Source organism: Cnephaeus nilssonii (genome assembly GCF_951640355.1).
Source record: "Cnephaeus nilssonii genome assembly, chromosome: X".
Lineage (NCBI taxonomy): Eukaryota > Metazoa > Chordata > Mammalia > Chiroptera > Vespertilionidae > Cnephaeus > Cnephaeus nilssonii.
In genome coordinates this window covers 20298887-20324404 of record NC_137071.1, presented here as the reverse complement: position 1 = coordinate 20324404, position 25518 = coordinate 20298887, and the positions used below count along the sequence as shown (strand labels likewise).

Below are 25518 nucleotides of genomic sequence, written 5' to 3'. Positions count from 1 at the left end.
GAGCAAAACCAGCCAGGGCTAGTTGAATATTCTTTTACATCCTAGAATCTCAATAAAACCAAACTCCCCTTTGTAGATACTACTTCTTATTTCGCTATTCTGTGTTGCACTAAATAAGAAGAGTGAGGCAATGGATACAATTTCATAAAGGCTGAATGGGAGGGGTGATATTGAATGTTAATAGAAACTATGTGTATATTATCTGTGGGTCTAACAAGGACACTCTAGGTTAATATCATCATATCCATTTTGAGGTGTGTACCAGGAGTCTGAGGTTAATAACTTTGCTAAGCCACATACTGCTTGTAAATTCCTGAGTCTCAGGAACTTGAACTCACTCAAAGGAAGACAGACTTGAAGTTTCCTGAAGGCAAGCACTGGTTCTGGGCACCATGATGCCTTTGAGACATTGTTACATACAGGGTTAGGGGTATGGTCAGGGATGCAGTGAAATTTTAGAGAAGATTAATTCAGACATACAAGAGTGGAAAAACAAGCATTAGGGTCAGTTTGAGGGATAGAGGTTGGAGAGAGAGGAAATAATCAACCGTGGCTTGTTCTTGAGTCCATTAAAACGAATGTGATTAAATATGGGAAGCAAATAAATTATCAGGTGATGGCAGTTATGGTCCTGAGGGTCAAAATCAGTCTGCCAACTGTTCTTTTAAATAAAGTTTTATTGGAGCACAATCATGCTCATTTACTTATGTATTATCTATGGCTGCTTTTGTGCTACAATCTACAATGGCAGAGCTGAGGAGGTGCAACTGGCCTGCAGTGGCTGCAAACTGAAAATACTCACTATTGAGCCCTCTACAGAAAAAGTTTAAGGCTTAATAGGAAGAATAACTCTACATTGAAATATGAAATAAGGGGCTTGGTACATCTATAGATAAGTTTGAATATTTTTGCATAATTTAATATGATAACTTCAAATTTAGTTAAATATAGACTTGTTGAATAAACAAATAGCTAAGAACCATAAATTATGATTTATGAAATAAAGCAAACAAACACTTTTAAATGGCCACATGAAAAAACGTAATGATTAGCTTTCCTTCATAGCTCACTATTGATTGTCTGTATGTATTATAGAAAACTCTACAGACTGCAGTGATTTGGGGGGAATATTATATAAGTGGCAGTGTATGTGAATTTGGAAAATAATGAGTTTTCAGTATATATATTTAGTTTTGAAAAAATTTAGTAAGTAAAACCATTTGCCTAAAGCAATATGCTTATTAATTATTTTTATTTTATAAATATCATCCAGCAAGTCATATTAATTTTAGATATTTATAAAAATGCTTAAAATAAGACTTGATAAATATAGATATAGATATAGATATAGATATAGATATAGATATAGATATAGATATAGATATAGATATAGATATAGATGTGTGTGTGTGTGTGTGTGTGCGCGCATTAGGCCTATTTGAAAGTACAGTTAAGAAGAATAACATTAGGAATTGATTTGGTCTCCTCAGACATTTGTTGCTTATAGAAAATCCCTTATTGTTTAAATTTCCAACATATGAATTCCAACCAAATACTGACTCTTAAAGTTATGTGATTGATTATCTAAGAAACAAGTTAATTTCTCTTTCAGAAGTAAGTATCTTTACTGTCTAAATGTGGGTGTTTCAGGCCTCACAGAGCTCACCCAGGGACCAAGGCCCTTTTTCCTGGTTGCTCTGTTACCTCCTAAGATCTTCTTTCATCCTCATGATCAAGAATAGCCTGTCACCATACCTGTATCACTGTCTGTGAGGAGGAGGAAAGAAAAAAGAGGGGGGCATATCTATTCTTCTTTGGTCTTGATAAATAAGTTGCACACATCTTATCCCTCTGGCCAATATTTGGTCACATGCTACACCTAACTACAAGGAAAGCTTGGAACTGTAGTTTATATCCTGGATAGACAAATAGTTACCTAAACTGTCTACTACTGTGTAAGAAGTAGAGGAGGACAGATATATGATGACCAGCAGTCTTTCAAGTGGCAGCTTTTTAGATATAAAGATGAACACTCTTGGTTCCAGAAACTTTTGTTCAAAAGGGTTTTGGGTGGAATTTTATTTAAAAAAGTGTAAATACACACTTACACGTAACATACATATGTGTACAGATGATGGTGTTTGTTTGTTTTTGTCTTCTTAAACAGAACATACTAAACAAAATATAGCATTTGAGATATCTCACAGAAATGCTATATTGTGTTTAGTATGTTCTGTTTAAGAAGACAAAAACAAACAAACACCATCATCTGTACACATATGTATGTTATCTATATCTATATCTATATCCATAATAGTGAAGAATGTTAACTTTGCTAATATAAAAAATCAAAGGCAAGTGATAGGAATTGTGGAAGGTATAGAGTTCAAACAGTAGATTTGCACATGACTTTCTTTAGAAAATATTGAGGTTACATTTCCTTTTTGCTCAGCATCCTCTGTCATAAAATGAAAGTCTCTATCACAACCTGAGCTGTGTCATCTAGCTGCCTTTCTGTTGTCCCCTTATTAAATGTGATATCAGTGTCTATCTTACAAGGATCATTTTGAAGTTTACCTTTGAGTTCTGACTCACCAATATAATGAGGTTCCTAGGTATTTTCTCAGTAGTTTCAAAACCATTAACTCTTTTAAAATATATATTTTTATTGATTTCAGAGAGGAAGGGAGAGATAGAAACATCAATGATGAGAGAATCATTGATCAGCTGCCTCATACATGTCCCACTCTGGGGATCGAACCTGCAACCCAGGCAGGTGCCCTGACCTTGAATTGAATTGGGACCTCCTGGATGATAGGTCCATGCTCAACCATTGAGTCACACTTGCTGGGCTCAAAACCATTTACTTTTAATTTGTGGAAATGAAGAAAAGAAAAATACACTTAAAAAGGCATATTTGATCAATTGAACTGTCCAAATGGAAATGGGCATGATCATCTTATTAACATTTTCTTTTCGCTTTCTTTAAATAGACCCATCTTATATAGTTGGATATACTGAAGGATAAAAATATTATAGAATACACCAAAAATTCACCAGCCATGCATTAACTTAGACTCTATTTAAAAAAAAAAAAAGTATGAGTATGACACATCTAAAGGAACGAAGTAATAAAATTTTCAAATGTTCTTGAAGCATTTATACATTCAAGAACAATAAAACTTTCTTTATCCAGGTTAAAACTTATATCACATTTTAAGGTTGAATTTGGGGAAGTTGCCAAAATAGATCAGTTTCAAAAGAAATATAAAACTACTCAGTGACAGATTGTGCCCTCTGGAAATATCCCAGCTATTTTTCTAAGAGCTTTGTGGTTTGCTGGTTTCACTACCTATGTTTGTAACCATTTGATGACTTATCTCAGTTTGAATTGCCAAAATCAGGCTTCTAAAAATACACACAGCTCATTCAACTATTTCCTCATAAAAATCATTTATCATTTCAGTGAACATTGGTCCCTAAATACAGGCATTGCATAACATTTCTTGGAAACTAGAATGTGCTTATTAACACTTTATATGCATCATTTTAAATTATCTTTTCAACAGTCCTTTGGAGATATATTTTTATTTTCTTTGTTTTACAGATGGGGAAACTGAGATACAGACAAGTTAAATAACGTACCCAAGATCAGACATTTAGTGAACTGGGTTTTAAGATATATTGCATGGAGTAGTGTCAAGGGTATTGCTCTATATTTTTTATGACAGTTTCTATCACTAGAGATGAGTTTCCAGACATTTGTACTGGACATTGCAGGACTAACACATACACTCATTTGTTTTCCCCAATTATTTTACTTTCTCCTCTCTACACTTCCTTTGCCGTTTGCACCTGCTACATCTTCAGGAACATAGTTGACAATATCTACTAATTCTTCTGCAGAGGGGCAGTAATTAAGCCTCTGAAGTATGTGGATAATGTTGAATAAATATTAGTGCTCATAATTTTGAAAACAACCAGGATTGTTTTATCCATACATTTTAATTCTTACCTGAATCATTATTTGGCCAATGTACTGCAGAAAAATATAAACTACTGTGATAAAGACAGAAATTAAATTAGATCAAAGCTTAGAAAAAAAATTAGTTCCAATTGATGATACTGGCTTCTCCAAGTTTCCTACCCAATTTCCTTTGATGCTAGTTCATATGCCTCAAGCTCAGGTAAAATATGAAATACTATGTAAATGAAAACATATTTTGGGGGGCTGTAAGCAGAAGCATAAGCTTCTCTATATACCTTTGTTTGTTTTTAAATTCTTTGTTAAAGATGGATTTTAAAAAATCATTGAAAATGTACAAATGTGGAAATCAAGAAAATTTCTTCTTCCATGGGTTTACTGGCACTGAAATCCCAGAACCATTTCCTATCCTACATAATAAAAGGGTAATATGTAAATTACCATCACTCCGCTACGCCCATGATTGGGCTAGCAGGAGGCGCAGGGGGCGGGACTCAGGGTGGCCGGGGTGGCCGATTGGGCCAGCGGGACGCTGAGCTCACATCGCTCATGGCTGTGCTGAGGACGCATCAAAAGTGGGGAGTGAAAGCGGGGAAGCTGGCTGTCTGTACGCTCCAGGACCAGGCCTTTCGAAAGCCTCTGCCGTGCCAGAGGCTTTTGAAAGGCCTGGTGCACCAACGGACAAACAGCCAGCTCCCCCGTGATCAAAAGCCAAAGCGGGGGAGCTGGCTGTCTGTCCGCTCCAGCACCTGGCCTTTCGAAAGCCTCTGCCACGCTGGAGGCTTTCGAAAGGCCTGGTGCACAAGCGGACAGACAGCCAGCTCCCCCGCGATCGAAAGCGGGGAGCTGTGTGTCCACTCCAGCACCAGCGGACCCCCTGCCATCAAAAGCAGGCAGCAGGCTGCTAGCAGTGTCCGTGGAGCGTGCTAGGCTTTGCGGGGCAGTGGATATGGCCTGGATGGCAGGTTAGGCCTAGGGGACCCTACACATGCATGATTTAATCATGCACTGGGCCTCTAGTTTTGTATAATGAAGTACAAAAACAATTTTTCATCTTGACCCAGAAGATATATACATATACATTTATACATAGACTAGAGGCCCGGTGCATGAAAATTCATGCACTGGAGGGGGAGGGTCTCTCAGCCTGGCCTGTCCCCTCTCAAAGTCTGGGATCCCTCAGGGGTGGGAGGTAACCTGGTGATCAGGGGAAGGCAACACCCCATCACACCTCTGCTGCTGCCACTGCCAGCAGCGCAAGCCTCAGCCGGCCCTGGTTACCTGAGCCTCGGGCGGCCCTGGGCAACTGCCATCCAAGGCTTGCCTACACCTCAGGTCGGCCCTGGGCACCTGGGCAGCCGCCATCTGAGGCTCGCCTGTGCCTTGGGCCGGCCCTGGACAGCTGGGGGCCTGAGGGGACTGGGGGACCCTGGAGCCAGGCCACGCACCTGCTGCTCTGGCAGGGCTAAGGGGACTGGATGCCGCCATCTTGTGGCTGTGGGTGCCGCCATCTTTGAGGGTGGGACAGTCAATTAGCATATTCCCTCTTTATTAGATAAGATATACACATATCTATGTACATAGATATACACATATATGCATATCTGAAATAAAAATTCAAAAAATACTAATCCTTAATATACATGACAAAATTGATATTTTTTCTCTATTTAATTAATTAATTTATTTATTTTAACATGTATATTGTTGATTTCTTTTTTACAATAAGTTTTCCTGACATGATTCCTACCTTCAGCAGGATATGAAAATCTTACTTCTTCAACATAAACATTTGGGTATTCTAGAGATGGTATTAAGTGTAGTGACAAGAGCATAGGCTTATGGTCATTAGGCATGGATTTGAATCCTGACTTTGATTTCCTTTTTTAAATTGAGGTATAATCCTATCTAATAATAGACAAATATGCAAATTGACCATACTTCCAACACATCCACAAGCCACACCCACCATCCAATCAGAGCGAGTATGCAAATTAACCCAAACCAAGATGGCTACAGCCACAGAGAGCAAGGTTTCCTAGGTAACTGAGGAAGCCAAGCTTTCTGGCAGCCGTTGCAGGCCTAAGCCTCCACTCAAGCTACAAAGTTTCAATTATAGAAGGTAAACAAATTCAAACAAATGGCGGCAGAATGGAGCTTGAGAGTGCAGGCCAGGGTTGCCGCTGGCAACAGGGGAAGCAAAGCTTTCCGCACACCCTGGCCGGGCCCACCCACTTAAGGCAACAAAGTTTCAATTATAACCCCAACACAAATGGCTGCATGCCTCGGAGAGAGCCACAGGCTTGGCTCAGCTCCAGGCTACAAAGTTTCAATTGTAGAAGGAAAATAAATTCCAGATACCAGGGCCTCCGCTTGCATTGCCAGGGGGTGTGGCCCGCTTGCAAACCACCACAGGCCCCTCGCTCAGGCCGCCCCACGCCCCAAGGGAACCCCACCCTGATCAGGGACACCCTTCAGGGCAAACCAGCTGGCCCCCACCCCTGTACCAGGCCTCTATCCTATCTAATAAAAGAGTAATATACAGATTGATCATCACTGCAACACACAATATAGCTGCCCCCATGTGGTCAAAGATCCTGCCCCCATGTGGACACAAGATGGCCACCACAAGATGGCCAGCAGGAGAGGGAAGTTGGGAGGCACCTGGCCTGCAAAGGAGGGCAGTTGGAGGTGATCAACCCTGCAGGAGAGGGCAGTTAGGGGTGACCAGGCTGGCAGAGGAGGGAAGTTGGGGGCAAACAGGCTGGCAGCAGAGTGGTTAGGGGGTGATCAGGCTGGCAGGCAGAAGCGGTTAGGGGCAATCAGGAAGGCAGGCAGGTAAGCAGTTGGGAGTCAGCAGTCCTGGATTGTGAGAGGGATGTCCCTGGGATTAGGCCTAAACGGGCAGTCGGACATCCCTTGAGGTGTCCCAGATTGGAGAGGGTACAGGCTGGGCTGAGGGACCACCCCCCTCCGTGCACAAATTTCGTGCACTGGGCCTCTAGTCCTATATAATAAAGAGGTAATATGCAAATTGACCATCACTCCAACACACAAGATGGTCGCCCCCATGTGGATTCAAGATGGCTGTCAGGAGAGGGCAGTTGTGGGTGATCAGGCCAGCAGGGGAGGGCAGTTGGGAGCGACCAGGCCTACAGGGGAGGATGGTTAGGGGCAATCGGGCCAGCAGGGGAGCAGTTAGGCGTCAATCAGGCTGGCAAGGGAGTGGTTACATGGTGATCAAGCTGGCAGGCAGGTGAGCAGTTGGGAGCCAGCAGTCCTGGATTTTGAGAGCGATGTTTGGGATCTGGCCTAAACAGGCAGTCGGACATCCCTAGAGGGGTCACCTATTGGAGAGGGTGCAGGCTGGGCTGGGGGACACACACCCCCATGCATGAAATTTGTGCACTGGGCCTCTAGTTGACATATAATATATTAATTTCAGGTGTACAAGATAATTATTCATTATTTGTATACATTGTAAAATGATCACCAAATAAGTCAAGTTACCATCCACCAGTATACATAGTCACATACTTTATTTAATTTTAAATGGAATACTGGTCATGACCTAGTAAAATGATTTCATGAATCATTTATGAATCATGACTTACAATTTGAAATACAATGGTCTAGAGAAAGAAAGAATTACTCAGAGCCCACTTGACAATTTTACCATAATCATATGTATTTGTAGTTAAATTTATGTATGTAAATAATGATTAATTGAATTATGTATGTAATTTTACAGAGCTTATTCATGTTTAAATTTAACTTTAATATGGCTGTCTTTGTAAAGATTTTGTTTTATGAACATTGTCAGACAAAACATTTAGATTCAGAATTTATGAGTACTAGACATCATGTCCTTGAGTATAGAGCTTTGCCTTTTAAGATTTTATCCAAAAATTCAAGCCTCTATAAATATCAGTAAATCATAAAGCATTTACTTTTTAAATCTAGATTGTACAATGGTGAAATATAGTGTGCTCCTTGAGTAATAGTGTTGTTTATAATTTATCACTTGGAGGTGATTATCTAAACTCAGGCATGTTAATGATGTTTTTAGAACTTTTATATAGCAGCTAGGTTGAGGTTGAAATTTCAAAAACAGTTGGATTTAATTGATGTTTGCTCTTAGAATTGTTGTGGGTCTTTTTTATTTTCTACAGTAATTATCTGGCTCTTGAAATTTGGACAGTGACTTAAGACGGTAACCTTGGCGCATGTTGTGCTTCAAAATGGATCTTATGTATATGAGAGTCTAATAATAATTACAACTTAACATACTTTATTTGGGTCTTACACATGGTCAGGCATTCTGCCAAATACTTTATGTACTCTCCTTTGATTCTTTCCACAATCTTATTAGAGAAGTATTATTGCTCCCATTTTATGAATGAGAAAACTAAGGCTTATGATAGGGCTAAGCAACTTTCCCAGAGTGACAAGACTTCAGTTCTGAGTAAAAACTTAAACATTGACTGTTTGCCTCCATAGCCCTTGGGTTTTGCAATTCCATTCTATCTACTGAGCATAATAAAACTCCTATAAGCTCTCACATGTAACCCAGAGAAGGCAAAATATCCAGGATTGGATTGTACTTTTTTTCTACCTACACACAGTACTGGCTGCATAATTTCTGTACCCTAGTGAAAAATGAAACCCAGAGCTCCTTGTTCAAAAAGCAGGAAAGAAAGTGCTGTTCAAATTAGTAAAAATATAAAGCTGTTTTCTTTATTTCATGGTCTCTCTCTTGACTTTTCATGGTGATTTTTATTTGCTCATACTGAATTAAAAAATAAAGTATTAGCATGGCTTTTACTGCTCGTTGTTATATTGTGTAGTTGCAGTTGTCCATACAAATCCATGAACATTTAACTCATGCAGAATCATTGTTATCAGATCATTTGTATTTTTAGCTTGCGTTATGTATTTCAGTCTTAACATGGAAATAACATGCAACTAACTCATCTGTTGCTATTTCACTTCTTGATATGTGGACATTCTACCAATATTCTTTACCTTCAGCTTATTGATGAGTAAGGAAAGATTGAAAGGAACAGGAAGTCTGGGTTGCCCTTTCTTTTTTCTTTCCATGTTATCAGTGTTAGCATAAATGGTTGGCTAATATAAGAAAGAAATATGAGTGAGCAAGGATGTGATAGGGTTTCTTGGTTGTTTGTGTTTTCCTAGAATTGCCTTCTTTCTGGCTTTGAAGCAAGTTCTGTTTCAAATATAAAGCATGACTTCTTGGGACTGTTAGTTCCCTCATTCACTCAGTCACAGATACAGCACACTTACCTTATACTTGCTTGAGTTGCACTAAATTCTCACCTATTGTAGGTCCACCAGAATTCTGTGCTGATGGAACATAAAAATATGCAAATGGGGAATACACACATATTGCAGTTGTCTCCTCTGCTTATGGACTTTCCTTATAAAACCCAAGTTCAAAGACCAAATTGTTCAGAACTTTTAATTGGCCATGTCAAGAAGCAGATAAAACAAGCATGGGGTCCTTCTGAGACTTTGGTACTGTGGAAATGCTCAGGTTGCACAACCATGAAGCTGGTCCAATCTACACATATATCTCAGGCTGCCTTTTTGTGACTTTTCCCCTCTTAATGATTAATTTGATATTTTTATTAATAATGTTTAGAAAAGTATTTAGGGATGGGTAGAAGGAACTTATTATAACCCTTATGACCTTCAGAAATTGTCTTGACCCTGGGAGGGTCTTTGCAAATAACCCTCTCAGGGCACTTATGCTTTTTTGAAATACTAGAGTTGGATGAGTTTGACTTATCAGTATGATGTATTTTTGGCACTTCTCTAGAAACAGATAGAGAGTACGTCATTTGATGAAAATATCACACCAAATTCCACTATGTTTTGCCATTTTAAAGGATTTAATAGTTGGATAAATTTATAATGTAAAATTTTCAAAATTGATTGGCACATTTATCAGAAGAACACAATTAAGTTGGTCCTGGCAGCTCAGTAGGGTAAGGCCCAGCATTGAGGGGAACTGGAAATTCAAGGTAGACATGCCAGGGGAGAACCATTAAAAAAAAAAAAAAAAAAGGATGGGCCGAAACTGGTTTGGCTCAGTGGATAGAGCGTTGGCCTGCAGACTCAAGAGTCCCAGGTTCGATTCCGGTCAAGGGCATGTACCTTGGTTGCGGGCACATCCCCAGTAGGGGGTGTGCAAGAGGCAGCTGATGGATGTTTCTCTCTCATCGATGTTTCTAACTCTCTATCCCTATCTCTTCCTCTCTGTAAAAAAATCAATAAAATATATTTTAAAAAAAGGATGGGTTTTCTCTAGTCAAGATTCTTAAATCCCCCAAGCAGCTTCTGATAGTTCTACACTGCCTTTTGTTTCCTTTGCAAAACCCTGCTTTTAGGGCCCAAGGCTGGCTTGCTATATTTGGCGTATACAAACGATTTCAACCAAAGGACTTGTATGCATGCATATAAGCCTAACCAATGGACATAGACAACAGCAGGGTGAGGGCATTGAGTGTGGGGGATGGGAGGGGTAATGGGGGGATAAGAACACATATGTAATACCTTAATCAATAAAGAAATTTAAAAAATAAAATAGAGAAGTAGAGTTTTCTTTTTTTTTTTTTTTTATTTTTTTTAAATTTCTTTATTGACCAAGGTGTCATACATTTGTCCTCATCCCCCCATTCCCATCCCACCCCCCTCCCCACGGATGCCCCAACCCTCTGTTGACCTTAAGCATTGGTTAGGCTCATATGCATGCACACAAGACCTTTGGTTGATCTCTCCCCCCTCCCCCCACCCTCCCCCATCCTCCCCCTGAGGCCCGACAGTCCGATCGATGCCCCCTTGTTTCTGGTTCCGTTCTTGCTCATCAGTCCATGCTGTTCATCATTTCCCCTAGATGAGCGAAATCATGTGTCACTAGAGATATACTTACAAGAATTGAATGTGCGACGAGCAATAATAGTTATGCTGACAGGCAAACGAATCAGTCTGCAGTGAGCCTCTTTCTGGTCCAACAGTTCTTTTGAGACCCAATATCAATGTCCACCAGTTCCTCATGAGTACATGTCGGCACTGACCCCTCAGCTCTGGATGGTGGACAAATGGTGGTAATGCAGGTCCGACTCCCTCTGGTTTGGTCTCGGCCGGATCCAGGGGCACGGCTTCACCCGGATCCAGGGGCCCACGGCCTCACCCGGACCCGGGATCCAGTCTCACTCGGATCTAGGGGCACACAGCCTCGCCCAGACCCAGGATTCAGCTTCATCCGGACCCAGGGGCGCATGGCCTCACCCGGACCCAGGGGCGCGTGGCCTCTCCCAGACCCAGGGTCGCGTGGCCTCACCCGGATCCAGGGGCCCACGGCCTCACCCGGACCCGGGGCCAGGCTCACCCGGATCCAGGGGCCCAGGGCCTCGCCCGGACCCGGGGCCCAGGCTCACCCGGATCCAGGGGCCCAGGGCCTCGCCCGGACCCGGGGCCCAGGCTCACCCGGATCCAGGGGCCCAGGGCCTCCCCCGGACCCGGGACCCAGGCTCACCCGGATCCAGGGGCCCAGGGCCTCCCCCGGACCCGGGACCCAGGCTCACCCGGATCCAGGGGCCCAGGGCCTCGCCCGGACCCGGGACCCAGGCTCACCCGGATCCAGGGGCCCAGGGCCTCGCCCGGACCCGGGACCCAGGCTCACCCGGATCCAGGGGCCCAGGGCCTCGCCCGGACCCGGGACCCAGGCTCACCCGGATCCAGGGGCCCAGGGCCTCGCCCGGACCCGGGACCCAGGCTCACCCGGATCCAGGGGCCCAGGGCCTCGCCCGGACCCGGGACCCAGGCTCACCCGGATCCAGGGGCCCAGGGCCTCGCCCGGACCCGGGACCCAGGCTCACCCGGATCCAGGGGCCCAGGGCCTCGCCCGGACCCGGGACCCAGGCTCACCCGGATCCAGGGGCCCAGGGCCTCGCCCGGACCCGGGACCCAGGCTCACCCGGATCCAGGGGCCCAGGGCCTCGCCCGGACCCGGGACCCAGGCTCACCCGGATCCAGGGGCCCAGGGCCTCGCCCGGACCCGGGACCCAGGCTCACCCGGATCCAGGGGCCCAGGGCCTCGCCCGGACCCGGGACCCAGGCTCACCCGGATCCAGGGGCCCAGGGCCTCGCCCGGACCCGGGACCCAGGCTCACCCGGATCCAGGGGCCCAGGGCCTCGCCCGGACCCGGGACCCAGGCTCACCCGGATCCAGGGGCCCAGGGCCTCGCCCGGACCCGGGACCCAGGCTCACCGGGATCCAGGGGCCCAGGGCCTCGCCCGGACCCGGGACCCAGGCTCACCCGGATCCAGGGGCCCAGGGCCTCGCCCGGACCCGGGACCCAGGCTCACCCGGATCCAGGGGCCCAGGGCCTCGCCCGGACCCGGGACCCAGGCTCACCCGGATCCAGGGGCCCAGGGCCTCGCCCGGACCCGGGACCCAGGCTCACCCGGATCCAGGGGCCCACGGCCTCGCCCGGACCCAGGATTCAGCCTCACCCGGATCCAGGGGCGCACGGCTTCACCCAGTTCCGGGACCCAGCGGGGTTTCATCTTCTTGATCCCAATTCCTGTTGGTCAATTCCCTCTCAGCAATTCCTTCGGCCATTTTCTCAGAGTTCCAGGGCAGCCACCGCAGAACTCGTTGGGCGGCGGGCTCGGCGAAGCTACGGTGTGCCCGGTGCGCGGCGGCGGGCTGGTCCGGGGTGGCTGCGTCGGCCCTTGGGTCTGCAGCGGTGGCCGGTCGCCGAGCATGCGCACCTGGCCGCTTCCGAGGCGTTGAGATTCTTGAAGGACTCGGAGGTCAGCAAGCGCGTAGTCTCCCACCCCATGTCTCCCAGGGGCTCGTCTGTCCGTGCTCGGCAGCGAGTGAAGCCTTCCCCTCAGCCGGAGACCGCTGGGGGAACTGCACCGAGCACGATCCAGGCCGCCATTGTGTCGCCTGAGCCGTAGTTTTTAAAGTGTGGTCTTTGGGTCACCGGCATCAGCTTCATCCCGCGTACCCCTCTCTTTTATTCTAGTTGTAGAGCATCTGCTCAGTCAGCCCTCCGGTGGTTCTGGATGGTGTCTGCTCTGCTCTCCCGTCGTAGTCTCAAAATTGTTGTGGTAGGCAGCAATCAGGCTTCTGCCCTATGCCTCCATCTTGGTCCTTGTTTGTATAGTTAAGTCTTGATTGTTGTTGGTGTCACTGGGAGGAATTGTCCTCCAGGCCAATTGGTCGTGCGGACCCTCTGTGTCTATAAAGGAAGAGTTGCTGTGCGGGAGACACGTTTATTTGCCGGGTCTTGGTGCAGCAAGGCTTTGGCGCTCACTGCGTCTGCCTCTTGAATGTGTCCCTTATGGTAGTGGTTGAAATTTGGTGTCATCTCACACCGACCACTAGATGCCTTCGTTTCTGGGTCTCCAATGGAGTGTAGGTCAGCTACTGCCTGTGGCCCCTCAGCATGAATTACAGCATCACTTATATTCGTGACCTGTTTCGGTGTCTTCCCCTTTTGGCTGCCTCCCTATCGCTCAGCTTCCCCAATCTCCCTAGGTGGTCGCTCTTGATACCCCCCTTTGTGGGCTGAGTGCAAAGTCTTGGTGTTGTTAAGCCTTGATTGCTGTTGGTACACTGGGAGGATGTGACCTCCAGTCCAATTGGCTGTGAGGATCAGCTGTGTCTATGCCGGGAGACAGCCCCATTCAACTAGACTTGCAAAATTGTAAAAGCCTCTGTGTTCAGCTTGGATGGGGCGGAGTTACAGGGCGGAGCCTACCGCCTTGGCTTCCCGTCAGCCCCGCCCTATGAGGTTCCTGTGTCTCAGTGTCCCTCCGTACTCCCAGCAAACACCTCTGAGAGAAAAGCGCCCTGGAGTTTCGCGCGCTGCCAAACAGTCTAGTCTCTCCCCCAATGAATCTGGATTCCCAGATTCTCGCCCAGAACTGGGTTTCCGTGTAGTCAGAATTGGGGCTCACCGCAGTCTGGCGCTTTTGTCTCCTTCCCTCCAGGGCGACTCAGCGGCACAGTCAGCAGCCCATCCTCCACGCACAATCCCCTGCGCGCCTCCGGTGCTCTGCTCTTTGCCGCCTCTCTGCACCTCTGCCCCACAGCCCAGCTTTCCCCAGTATGAGCCTGGCTTCCCCGGGTCTTTCCCGGAACTGGGCTTCAGTGCAGTTGGAACTGGGGGTTCAGCACAGTCCGGAGCCCTTGTCTCCCTCCCGCTAGGGCAATCCAGCGGCACAGGCAACAGTCCCTCCTCTGCGCACATTCCCGTGCGCGGCTCCGGCGCAGCTCCTCTGTGTCTCTGTCCCACAGCCCAGACTCCCCCAGCATGAGCCCGGCTTCCCAGGGTTTTGCCGGGAAATGGGGTTCAGTGCAGTTGGAGCTGGGGTTCAGCACAATCTGGCGCTTTTATCTCCTTCCCGCCAGAGAACGCCAGCCAGGCGGCCAGCCGCCCCTTCCTCTCCGGCTCCGTCTTCCCCGCACGCGCGCGGGCTCCTGTCTCCACCCGTGTCTCCATACCTCAAGCTTTTACGGCTTCCCTGATTTTCCTTGTGGTTTTCTTTTTCCTTCTAATTGTGCGCATTTCAGTCAGCCAGCTTTCCTGTGGTTCTGGATGATGTCCGTTTTGATTTTTAGTTGTGTTTTTGATATTGTTGTGCCCGGCTGTAGGTTAGGTGTTTAACCTATGCCGCCATCTTGGTTTCTCCGAGAAGTAGAGTTTTCTAAAAAAAAAATTCTTCATGAAATATTTCACCAATATTTTTACTTTACTTCTATGTCAATACTTTGCCTATGTTTCTTACCGCAGCAGGAAACCCTTTTGAATGTGGTCCTTCTCAGGATTTTTGAAGCCAAGCAACCTAGCATGAGTGCACTTGACCAAACAAAACATTCAGGCACATTTTCTTATTTGCTGGATTTTTACCATTGATAATTGCCCTAAGATTATCCCAAGGGGTCTCTCCTGTCACTTGGTAGTACTGGTCTCATCACTTCTGAACCTCTCCAAACACACAGCTAGATTTAGAGGTCAATATTTTATTCTGGAAACTACCCTATTATGTATAGGCACTTCTCTTGAATTCTCCATTACTTGGTGTGAGGTGGGAGATGTGGATATGCATAGCACTCCAGAGGAATATTTTCTCACCAGAATTCTCCAATCTCCTTGTTTCTTCTTATATACCTTTAATCTAGGTAGTGGATTAAGGGTTATGGAGCCAGTTCTATGGTAATCTTTCAGTAATTCCTTCTTTGGTGGTCTGGGTTTTCTTGTTAGAAATATGGATACTTTGTACCTATTATTCTCAGCTTTAGGGTCCCAGCAAAAATTCCAAGACAACTGTTGAGAATCTCACTTAACTTCCTGCTAATTCAATTCGGAAGCAAATACTTTATATTTTATTTCCCCTAAGGTAAAATCTTGCTATTTAAACCAAGGCTTTCAGGAAATAAAGGCTTAATTTCTAGAAGTCATTATACTGTTAGAAATTTCAAGTGTGTAGATGAGGTATTTCTTTTTTCAATTTTACCCCTCTCCCTCCACGTATTTTCATACTGATAACTCTTCTTCTCTGTAAATTTTCAGAAACATTTCATTACTTTGCAGCTTTGGGGAAGAGATGTTTCCTTTAATGCCATTGCAAAAGTATATAAATGTAATACCAATAATGTATATGTAAAGCATTTAAGATATGAACTGAAAAAAGTTACTTATGGATGAAAATTCATAGCATTTCAAATATAAAATGAAGAAATGATATACTAATCCACTCTTTATAGTAATCCAGAATAACTTTAATAAAATATTAATTCCAAGTGGATTTCAAGTAGCATTTGAAAATCTGCTTGTATATTTGTGAGGCTGTTAAAATACAGGCTCACTATTGTGTGTCTTTCGTTCATGTCTCTGATAATACAAGTGGGCATTCCTAGCATTTTAAATATTTCATTCATTTTATCATTTCATGTACTGGAACAGTTTGCAAAAATACTAATTGTATAACACTCAATTTATTTTATCATTCAGCATTTGGAAGCTCCTGAAGACAAGTCATTTGGTGGTTCATTGATGGGAACAGAAGTAAACCTGGACAGTTACCAAACAGCTCTAGAGGAAGTACTCTCGTGGCTTCTTTCAGCTGAGGACACATTACAAGCACAAGGAGAGATTTCTAAAGATGTAGAGGAAGTGAAAGAACAATTTCATACTCATGAGGTAAAGCAAAACATTGATTTATGAAATAAAGCACATGATTTATCATAATGGCAAGTCTCTTTATCTCAATCACTGTATAAGATCCTGGTATTTTTGGAATTTAGGTTTGTTTACTTTTTCTTTCAATTTTATTTTGTACTAGAAGCCCAGTGCATGAATTCGTGCACTGGTGGGGGTCCCTTGGCCTTGGCCAGACCCCAGCAGCAAGATAACGTACTGGTCGGAGCGTCTGCCCCCTGGTGGACACTTAGCATATTACGCTTTTATTATATAGGATTGGTTTCAGGATTAAGTGTTAGACAATCATATCCTTTCTTTGGTAATTTAGTTTTTATTTTGGCATGGAAAAAAATAAATGTTCATGCTCTTGGGATTCCAACAGCCAGCATTTCAAGTTCTGACTTGGAAAACACTACTTGAAGGTGCTGAGATCTGATTTTGCAATGACTCACACAGGAATATGAAAGCCCAGCTCCCTTCTCTTGGGTCAAGACAATATGGAGCTATAACTTACATTCCAGAGTACCCAGGTGATATCACTTTCCAGAGTAGGAAACATTTCCTGAGATGACATACTTACTGGCCTTCCTCTCCTTCCCTATCCTTTTTCCTGCTTCTTTAGTAGATCTCCTCTGGGAGCTCTTCCTTAATAAATCACTTGCATACAAACCCTAATCTCAGGGTTTGCTTCTGCAGAAGGTGACCTAAGCTAATTATTTTCTTTAATCATGTTAAAAACAATATTGGGTGTCCTTGAATAAAAATTAAAATGATTTTACTGGGAATATATTTTAAAAGGGCTATACATTTAGAAAAGAATTCAAAACCATAATGATTTACCTAAAGTGATAATCACTGCTGTCAACCTCTTTCCTTTTCAGGGGTACATGATGGACTTGACATCTCATCAGGGACGGGTTGGTAATGTCCTCCAATTGGGAAGTCAACTGCTTCGGACAGGAAAGTTATCAGAGGATGAAGAAACTGAAGTACAAGAACAAATGAATCTCCTAAATTCAAGATGGGAATGCCTCAGGGTAGCTAGCATGGAAAAGCAAAGCAAGTAAGTGTTTCTAATTTCTAAAAACAGCATGTTTGGAGTTTTGCTATTATTTTTATATGTTTTTATTGATTTCAGAGAGAGGAAGGGAGAGGAAGAGAGGAATTGAAACATCAATGGTGAGAAGAGGATCATTGATTGGCTGCCTTCTGCACTCCCCACCCTGGGGATTGAGCCACAACCCAGGCATGTGCTCTGACTGGGAATCGAACCCTGACCTCCTAGTCCATGGTTGCCACTCAACCACTGCAGGCTCTTTCCTGGCCCAGGCCAGCTGGGCTTGATGCAGTTTCTTGTTTATGTCATGAGTCTCAGTTTGTTTCTGAAGCATTTCTCAGTTCTTCCTTAGGGGACATTTTGGTTGGATTTTCAATTTACAGTTTCACTCCTGTAACGGAAGTGGAGATGTTGAATAGAAGGACTAGTTGCTCCAGAACTATGTTTTAAAAGTTGACAAATTGTTCTCATAGTTAATATTTTCCAAGTTTTCTCCAAAAATTAAAATGTAACTATTGAAGGCATGGGAGTATACACAGGAAACCATGTTCAGGCATTCCTCAGATATTGCAGGTTTGAGATAAAGTGAGTATAGCAATGAAGCCACATAAATTTTTTGGTGGAGGCTCTGTGGGTCTTGCCTTCAGTTTATAAAAAAAAAAACAACTAGATCTGTGAAGCACAATAAAGTGAAGCACCATAAAATGAGGTGTGCCTGTACATAGAACCACCTATTAGATACAGTTTATAGGAAACTTCTCTTCAGAAGGAAAAGTCCTCAAAAATATTAAATAGAGCCCAGACAGTGTTGCTCAATGGTTGAGCGTCTACCCATGCATGCACCAAAAAGTCGTTGGTTTGATTCCTAGTCAGAGCACATGCTTAGATTGTAGGCTCGATTCCCAGTAGGGGGATATGCAAGAGGCAGCTGGTCAGTATTAATGCTTCTCTCTCATCAACGTGTCTTTCTCTCTCCCTCTCACTTCCTCTCTCTCTAAAATCAATAAAAGTATTAAATAGTTTGTCATATGTTTATGGAAATCTTCTTGAAAAATGTTTCTTATCTATGTTTGGAAATTCTTATTCAAGTACTGTGTGGTTCTGAAATATTTTAAGAACCAGAGGCCTGGTGCATGGATTCATGCACATCGAAAGGAAATTAATTAGAAGAAATATTTTAGAGGCCAGGGAGGGACTACGGGAGGTTGGCTCCAGGGCATGTCCAGCCCATCTTGCCCAGTCCTGATCGGCCAGACCCCAGCAGCAAGCTAAACTACCGTTGGAGTATCTGCTCCCTCTTGTGGTCAGTGCATGTCATAGCGACTGGTCAAAAGGTCAAACGAATGGTCGGACACTTAGCATATTAGGCTGTTATTATATAAGATATGTAGACTTAGAGCCCTAGCCTATTTGGCTCAGTGGATAGAGCATTGGCCTGCAGACAGAATTGATTCTGGTCAAGGGCACATGCCTCGGTTGCAGGCTCTTTCCTGGCCCAGGCCCTGGTTGAGGCTCATGCAGGAGGCAACCAATCAATGTGTTTCTCTCCCATCGATGTTTCTCTCTGTCCTTCCCTCTCTCTTCCACTCTCTCTAAAAATAAATGGAAAAATAACTTCGGGTGAGGATTAAAAAAAAAAAGAATATGTTGACTTGGAGACATTTCTGGAAATGGCATGTTTCTTATAAAGGTTACAAGTAGAGTCCATTATTCTTGATGTGTTGCTCTGATTTATATTGTTAGGTGTGTGTATTCATGTAGAGCTTATCAAGACAAGATAGATTTATTTTTAAATGAAAAGAAATGAAGTGCCAACTGTGGATTTGAATACATTAAGCTAAAGAAATTGTCAAAGTGCCTTAAGTTTACTTAGCTATTATTTATAAAGATTAAAAGTTTTAAAATAGGACTAAAGAAACTCATTTGATATGCTGGCAGGATTACAAGTCCAGTACTAAATTATAGTGTGACAATAAGGAGGGGGAATATACATTTTTGAGTTCATATCTTTTGAAAGAATAAGGGAGGCATAGATAAGCTAGAATTTTCACAAATACTGGTATTCCAAACCAGGAGATACTAGTCTGTGCATATTGACATTTTCTCCTGCTATGATTATTTGAATGATTGCAACTAAACCTTGAGGTGAGTGTTATAATAACCATATTATAAATATTGAGTTTGTACTGCATCCCCCCATACCCAAGGGTCAACTAATTTATTACACCCATTTATCATCATAAATCATAAAATATAGAGCCGCCTGCTTGTGGTCATATGCTAACATTCTTCAGTTTATACTTCCATTTGTACCAATCTATGCAACTTAAAGCAAACTCAGACAAAATTTGAAAGTCTAAAATCTGCCCTCCTCCTTTCCTGCCTTTCCCACAGTGACACCACTGTCTTCTCTGTGCATTCTATTTTCCCACCTTCTTCTGAAGGCTGAGTACCCGCCGTTGGTCCTCACTCCTTTTTTTTTTTCCCAATAGGGCTAACAATGAGACATTAATTATTCATATTAGTCAATTAATTCATTGCAATTGGAGACTGAATTGCAAGAAAAGGTGAATTGTGAGAGTAGACACAACATATACACATACCTAAAATGGTAATATCATTACTTAGCTAGGACTGACATACAAAACCAGTTTCTCCCTAGGGAAGATTTGGAGGCTTTGGTTAGTGTTTAAGCATTTTTTGTGTGTGTGTGTGTGTGTTTAAATTATTGTCTAGAGGGCAAGGGGAGCCTTTTATCTGGCATAGCTTTTGATAAAACCTAGCGTTTTAAAAATGAGACACAGCCCAACAGTGTGGCTCAGTAGTTGAGTGTCGATCTATGAACAAGGAGGTCACAGTTCAATTCCCAGTCAGGGCATATGCCAGGGTTGTAGATATATCTTTATATATCACTATATATAATACTACATATAACATTATACATCTACACACACACACACACACACACACACACACACACACACATAAATATTAACAAATGTTAATGGAGTGCCTGAAGATATCAGATACATTTCAATGCCCTGGTGACCCAGTAATGATCACAAGAGGCAAGATCCCAGATCTTAATCTCTAGAGAAGCTGACTCCCAATGAAAAAAGAACATAAGAAAAATGCTAGATAAGAATAAGTTTTCTAAAGAACTTAAAAGTCTACATCACTAAGTCTACATTTAGGCAGGGATGTTAGCTTCTGACTGGGTATATCCACACCCTGTCATTGAAAGAGAGAGATGAGAGGTGTATTGTGAAAGAGAGTATTTGAGGGGCTACTTTTTAACCTTTGTGATTCAGGAATGTTAATTCTGGGATGGTACCATTTAATTTGAAATTTCAGTGACAAGAAGGAGCCAACATTTGTAGATTAGTAAGAAGTATATTTCAGATAGGGGGAACAGCCAATGCAAAGACTCTAAAATATGGACCATTTGGATTATTAGAGTAACCAAAAGGCCAGCATGAATGGAGAATTACAGCAGGGAGAATTAGAGAGCTGAGATATGAGATGTACTTGAAATATATGGAGGGGTCTTGTCCTGTATGACATTGTCAATCAATGTCATACAGGCTAAAAGACAAGGGTTTTGAGTTCTAGCATAAGTTCAAGAAAAAGCCATCAGACAGTTTTAGGTAGGGTAGGGACAGGTAAAGAAAATACCTATAATGCCACTGGAAGAAGACAGTACAGTATAATAGCCCAGGTAGAAGATGCTAGTGTCTAATGCCAAGTGTTGTGATAATATGTGACTACATTCTACTGTTTTACCTGCAGATGTTCCTTTTCACAGGTTGCATCTAGGGCAACGGTTGCCAACCTTTTGGACTTCCTGGACCACCAGTGGTCTGAAGACCACCAGTTGGCAACTCTGCTCCAAAAGTTTCCTTAAATCAGTGGTTGGAACTTTTCGGACCTCACAGACCACCAGTGGTCCATGGACCACTGGTTGACAACCCCTGATCTAGGGATTACTATTTATCCCAGAAACTATAAACAATTATCAAACACAAAAAAATGAAATTTGAAAAACAGAGAGGTAATAACATGCTCTCATTTTCACCTTGTGCTAAGTCTGCTCTAATTTGCCTAAGGATTAGGTCCCACTTTCTCACACAGCTATTCATGTGAATTGGGCAACACACTTCCCCTCTGTGATTCTCAATATCTGCTTTAGTAAACAGTAGCAGCACTGTGTGTCTGTCAAACCTCTAAAGGATATTGGCTGAGATGGAATATGAAAAAGTAATATGTAAGACCAACATTATTATAAAATGTAAAGAATTATCATTATTCTAAATAAGATGACTAGCCATGTGTTTTTTAAACTATACTACATAATTTGCCTTCTCTATATTTTTTTATTCATTTTCCCCCTCCAGCCTGTTCCAATTGCACCACTCATTTGTGTTTGTGTGTGTGTGTGTGTGTTCAAAGGTTATATTTGCAGATGTTTTCTATGGAAGTAAGGGAAGTAGAGCACGATGACTAAAGTTACATTTAAAGTTATAATTTTTCGCTCCATGGTCACAAATGCCACTTTCAGGCACTGGATTCACATGGGAGCTCCAGGTTCCCAGGACTCTGTGCTGCAAGGAGGGGATGACCAAGTTCCAGTCATTGTCCTGAGTCTGCTGAAAGGCAGCAGTTGCAATTTAACCATTTCTTCCTCTGTGGCTTGGGTAATAAATGAAGGCCTCCACCAAAAACTGAGAAGCAGCTGTTGCCCGAGGAGCTGCTGCCACCCAAGGAGCAGCCCCAACATGACTCCATACCTAGATACTTCGGTGAGAGCAAAAATGGGGAGACAAAGAACCCTCAAAGGAAAGAAAAGCAGGAATCACCAGAATGATGATTTCACTACAAACAAGTGAAATGGAGGCATGCAATATGTCAGAAAAAGAACTCAGAATAAGGGTCATAGAGTTTATAAACCAGACGGATGAAAAAATCAACAACTTATGTAAGAATCAAGAAGAAATAAAGAGTGATATAGCTGCAATAAAGAACACCATGGAAATTTTCAACAGTAGACTAGGAGAAGCGGAGGACCAATTGAGTGAATTAGAAGACAGGGAAGCAAAACACAACCCAAAATGACTAGCAATTGGAGAAAAAAAATAAAAGACAGGAGGAGAGCCTAAAGGAGCTTTGGGACAACATGAAATGAAGCAACATATGAATAACAGGGGTGCTAGAACGACAGGAAGAGGAACAAGGGTTAGAAAACCGATTTGAAGAAATAATGTTTGAAGACTTCCCTGATGTGGGGAAGAAAAAAGTCACACAAGCACAGAGAGTCCCAAACAAGATGAACCCGAAAAGACCACACCAAGACGTGTTATAATTACAATGGCAAACGTTCAGGACAAAGAGAGAATCTTAAAGGCTGCAAGAGAGAGACAGAAAGTTATGTACAAGGGATCTCCCATTAGATTATCATATGATTTCTCAACAGAAAAACATCAGGCCAGAAAGGAATGGACAGAAATTTACAAAGTGATGCAAACCAAGGGACTGAATCCAAGAATTATCTATTCAGAAAGGCTAATATTCAGAATTGAAGGGGAAATAAGGAGCTTCACAGACAAAAAAAGGATAAGGGAGTTTATCACTACCAAGCTAGCAATGAAGAAATGCTAAACGGACTGGTGTAAAAAGAAGAAATAAAAAGGGAAGAAGGAACACAGGCAGGCACAAAAAATAAAAATGGCTACAAACAAGTACCTATCAAAAATAACTTTAAATGTAAATGGACTAAATGCTCAAATCAAAAGACATCAAGTGGCTGAATGGATAAAAAACAAACAAACAAACAAACAAACATGAACTATATATATGCTGTCTACAAGAGACCCACCTCAGAACAAGGGACTCACAGAGACTGAAAGTGAATGGATAGAAAAATACCTTTAAGGCAAAGGGAAATGAAAACAAAAAGCTGGGGTAGCAATACTTATATCTGACAAAATAGACTTCAAAGTGAAGGCCATAACAAGAGTTAAGGAAGGATACTTCATAATACTAAAGGAATCTATACACCAAGAGAATATAACCCTGGTAAACATATATGCACCCAATGCAGGAGTACTCAAATACATAAAATTACTACTGGAAGATGTCAAGGGAGAGATCTACAACAATCCAATCATAGTAGGGGAATTTAATACCCCACTGACACCACTGGATAAATGCTCCAGACAAAAAAATCAAGAAAGAAACAGCAATGCTAAAATACTCACTAGATCAGATGGACTTAATTGACATCTTCAGAACATTTCCCCCCAAAGCCACAGAATATACGTTCTTCTCAAGTGCACATGGGACATTTTCAAAGATAGACCACATGTTGGGTCACAGGCAAAGTCTCTCCAAATTCAAGAAGATTGAATTCATATCAAGCTTCTTCTCAGACCACAATGACATAATATTAGAAATAAACTACAATAAAAACAATAAAAAATTCAAACACTTGGAAGCTGAAAAGCATGCTATTAAACAATGTTTGGTTTACCAAAGAGATCAAAGAAGAAATTAAAAACAACCTGGAAATGAATGACAATGAAAACACAACCATCTAAAACATATGGGAATCAGTGAAAGCAGTCCTGAGAGGGAAGTTTATAGCTCTACAGGCTTACCTCAAAAAAACAAGAAAAAAACGGTAATAAATTATCTATCTCTACAAGTTAAAGAATTAGAAAGGATTACCAACAAGAAAAGCCTAGAGTGAGCAGAAGGAAGGAGATAATAAAGATCAGAGCAGAAATAAATGACATAGAGACCCCCCCAAAAAATACAAAAGATCAATGAAACCAAGAGCTGGTTATTTGAAAGGATAAGCAAGATTGATGCACCTCTAACGAGGCTTACCAAGAAGCAAAGAGAGAGCACCCAAATAAACAAAATCAGAAATGAAAGAAGCAAAATAACAGACCCCATGGAAATACAAAGGATTGTTAAAAAATACTATGAACAACTCTATTCCAACAAACTAGACAACCTAGAGGAAATGGACATATTCCTAGAAAAATACATCCTTCAAAAACTCAATCAGGAAGAATCTAAAAATCTCAATAGGCTAATAACTATGGAAGAAAATTGAGGCCGTCATCAAAAAGCTTCCAGCAAATAAAAGCCCAGGGCCAGACGGCTTCACAGAGGATTTTTACCAAACATTCAAGGAAGAACAAAAACCTATCCTCTTCAGACTATTCAAAAAAATTCAAGAGGAAGGAACACTTCCAAGCTCATTCTATGAAGCCAGCATCACCCTAATACCAAAACCAGATAAAGACAACACAATGAAAGAGAATTACAGGCCAATATCCCTCATGAACATAGGTGCCAAAATCCTCAACACAAGTCTCACAAATCAGATCCAGCATTACACCAGAAAGATCATAAACCATGACCAAGTAGGATTTATCCTGGGTATGCAAGGATGATACAATATTCGCAAATCAATCAATGTGATATATTACATAAACAAATTGAGAGATAAAAATCACATAGTCATATCAATTGATGCAGAAAAAGCATTTAAAAATTCCAACACCCTTTCTTGATAAAAACCCTCATCACAATGGGAATAGAGGGATCATACCTCAACATAATAAAAGCCATATATAACAAACCTACAGCCAACATCATACTCAATGGGCAAAAACTAAAACCATTTCACCTAAGAACAGGAATGAGACAGGGATGCCCACTTTCACTCCCTTTCGACATAGTCCTGGAAGTGCTAGCCATAGCAATTAGACAAGAAGAAGAAATAAAAGATACCCAAATTGGAAAAGAAGATGCAAAACTGTCATTATTCGTAGATGACATGATACTGTACATAGAAAACCCTAAAGACTCCATCAAAAAATTATTAGATTTAATAAGTGAATTCAAAAATGTAGCAGGATACAAAATTAATGCCAAGAAATCTATGGCATTTTTATACACCAATAGTGAACTTACAGAAAGATTAAAAAACCAATCTCATTTAGCATTGAAACAAAAAAATTAAGATACCTAGGAATAAAGTTAACTAAGGAGGTGAAAGACCTGTACTCAGATAACTACAGGACACTGAAAAAAGATAGATGAATACATAAACAGATGGAAGAATATACCGTGTTCATGGATTGGTAGAATCAACATCATTAAAATGTCCATACTGCCCAAAGCAATCTATAGATTCAATGCACTCCCCATTAAAATACCAACAC

General features: G+C 42.5%; 1 protein-coding gene across 2 annotated transcripts in view; it reads left to right on the top strand.

The window, feature by feature from the left end:
- The window catches only part of DMD (dystrophin), a 2362317-nt gene that overhangs the window by 637859 nt on the left and 1698940 nt on the right, over positions 1 to 25518 (top strand). For both annotated transcript variants that reach the window (XM_079764882.1, XM_079764883.1), the window contains exons 10-11: positions 16039 to 16227; positions 17109 to 17290. In XM_079764882.1, coding sequence (XP_079621008.1) covers positions 16039 to 16227; positions 17109 to 17290 — 371 coding nt within the window. The remainder of the gene's footprint in view (positions 1 to 16038; positions 16228 to 17108; positions 17291 to 25518) is intronic.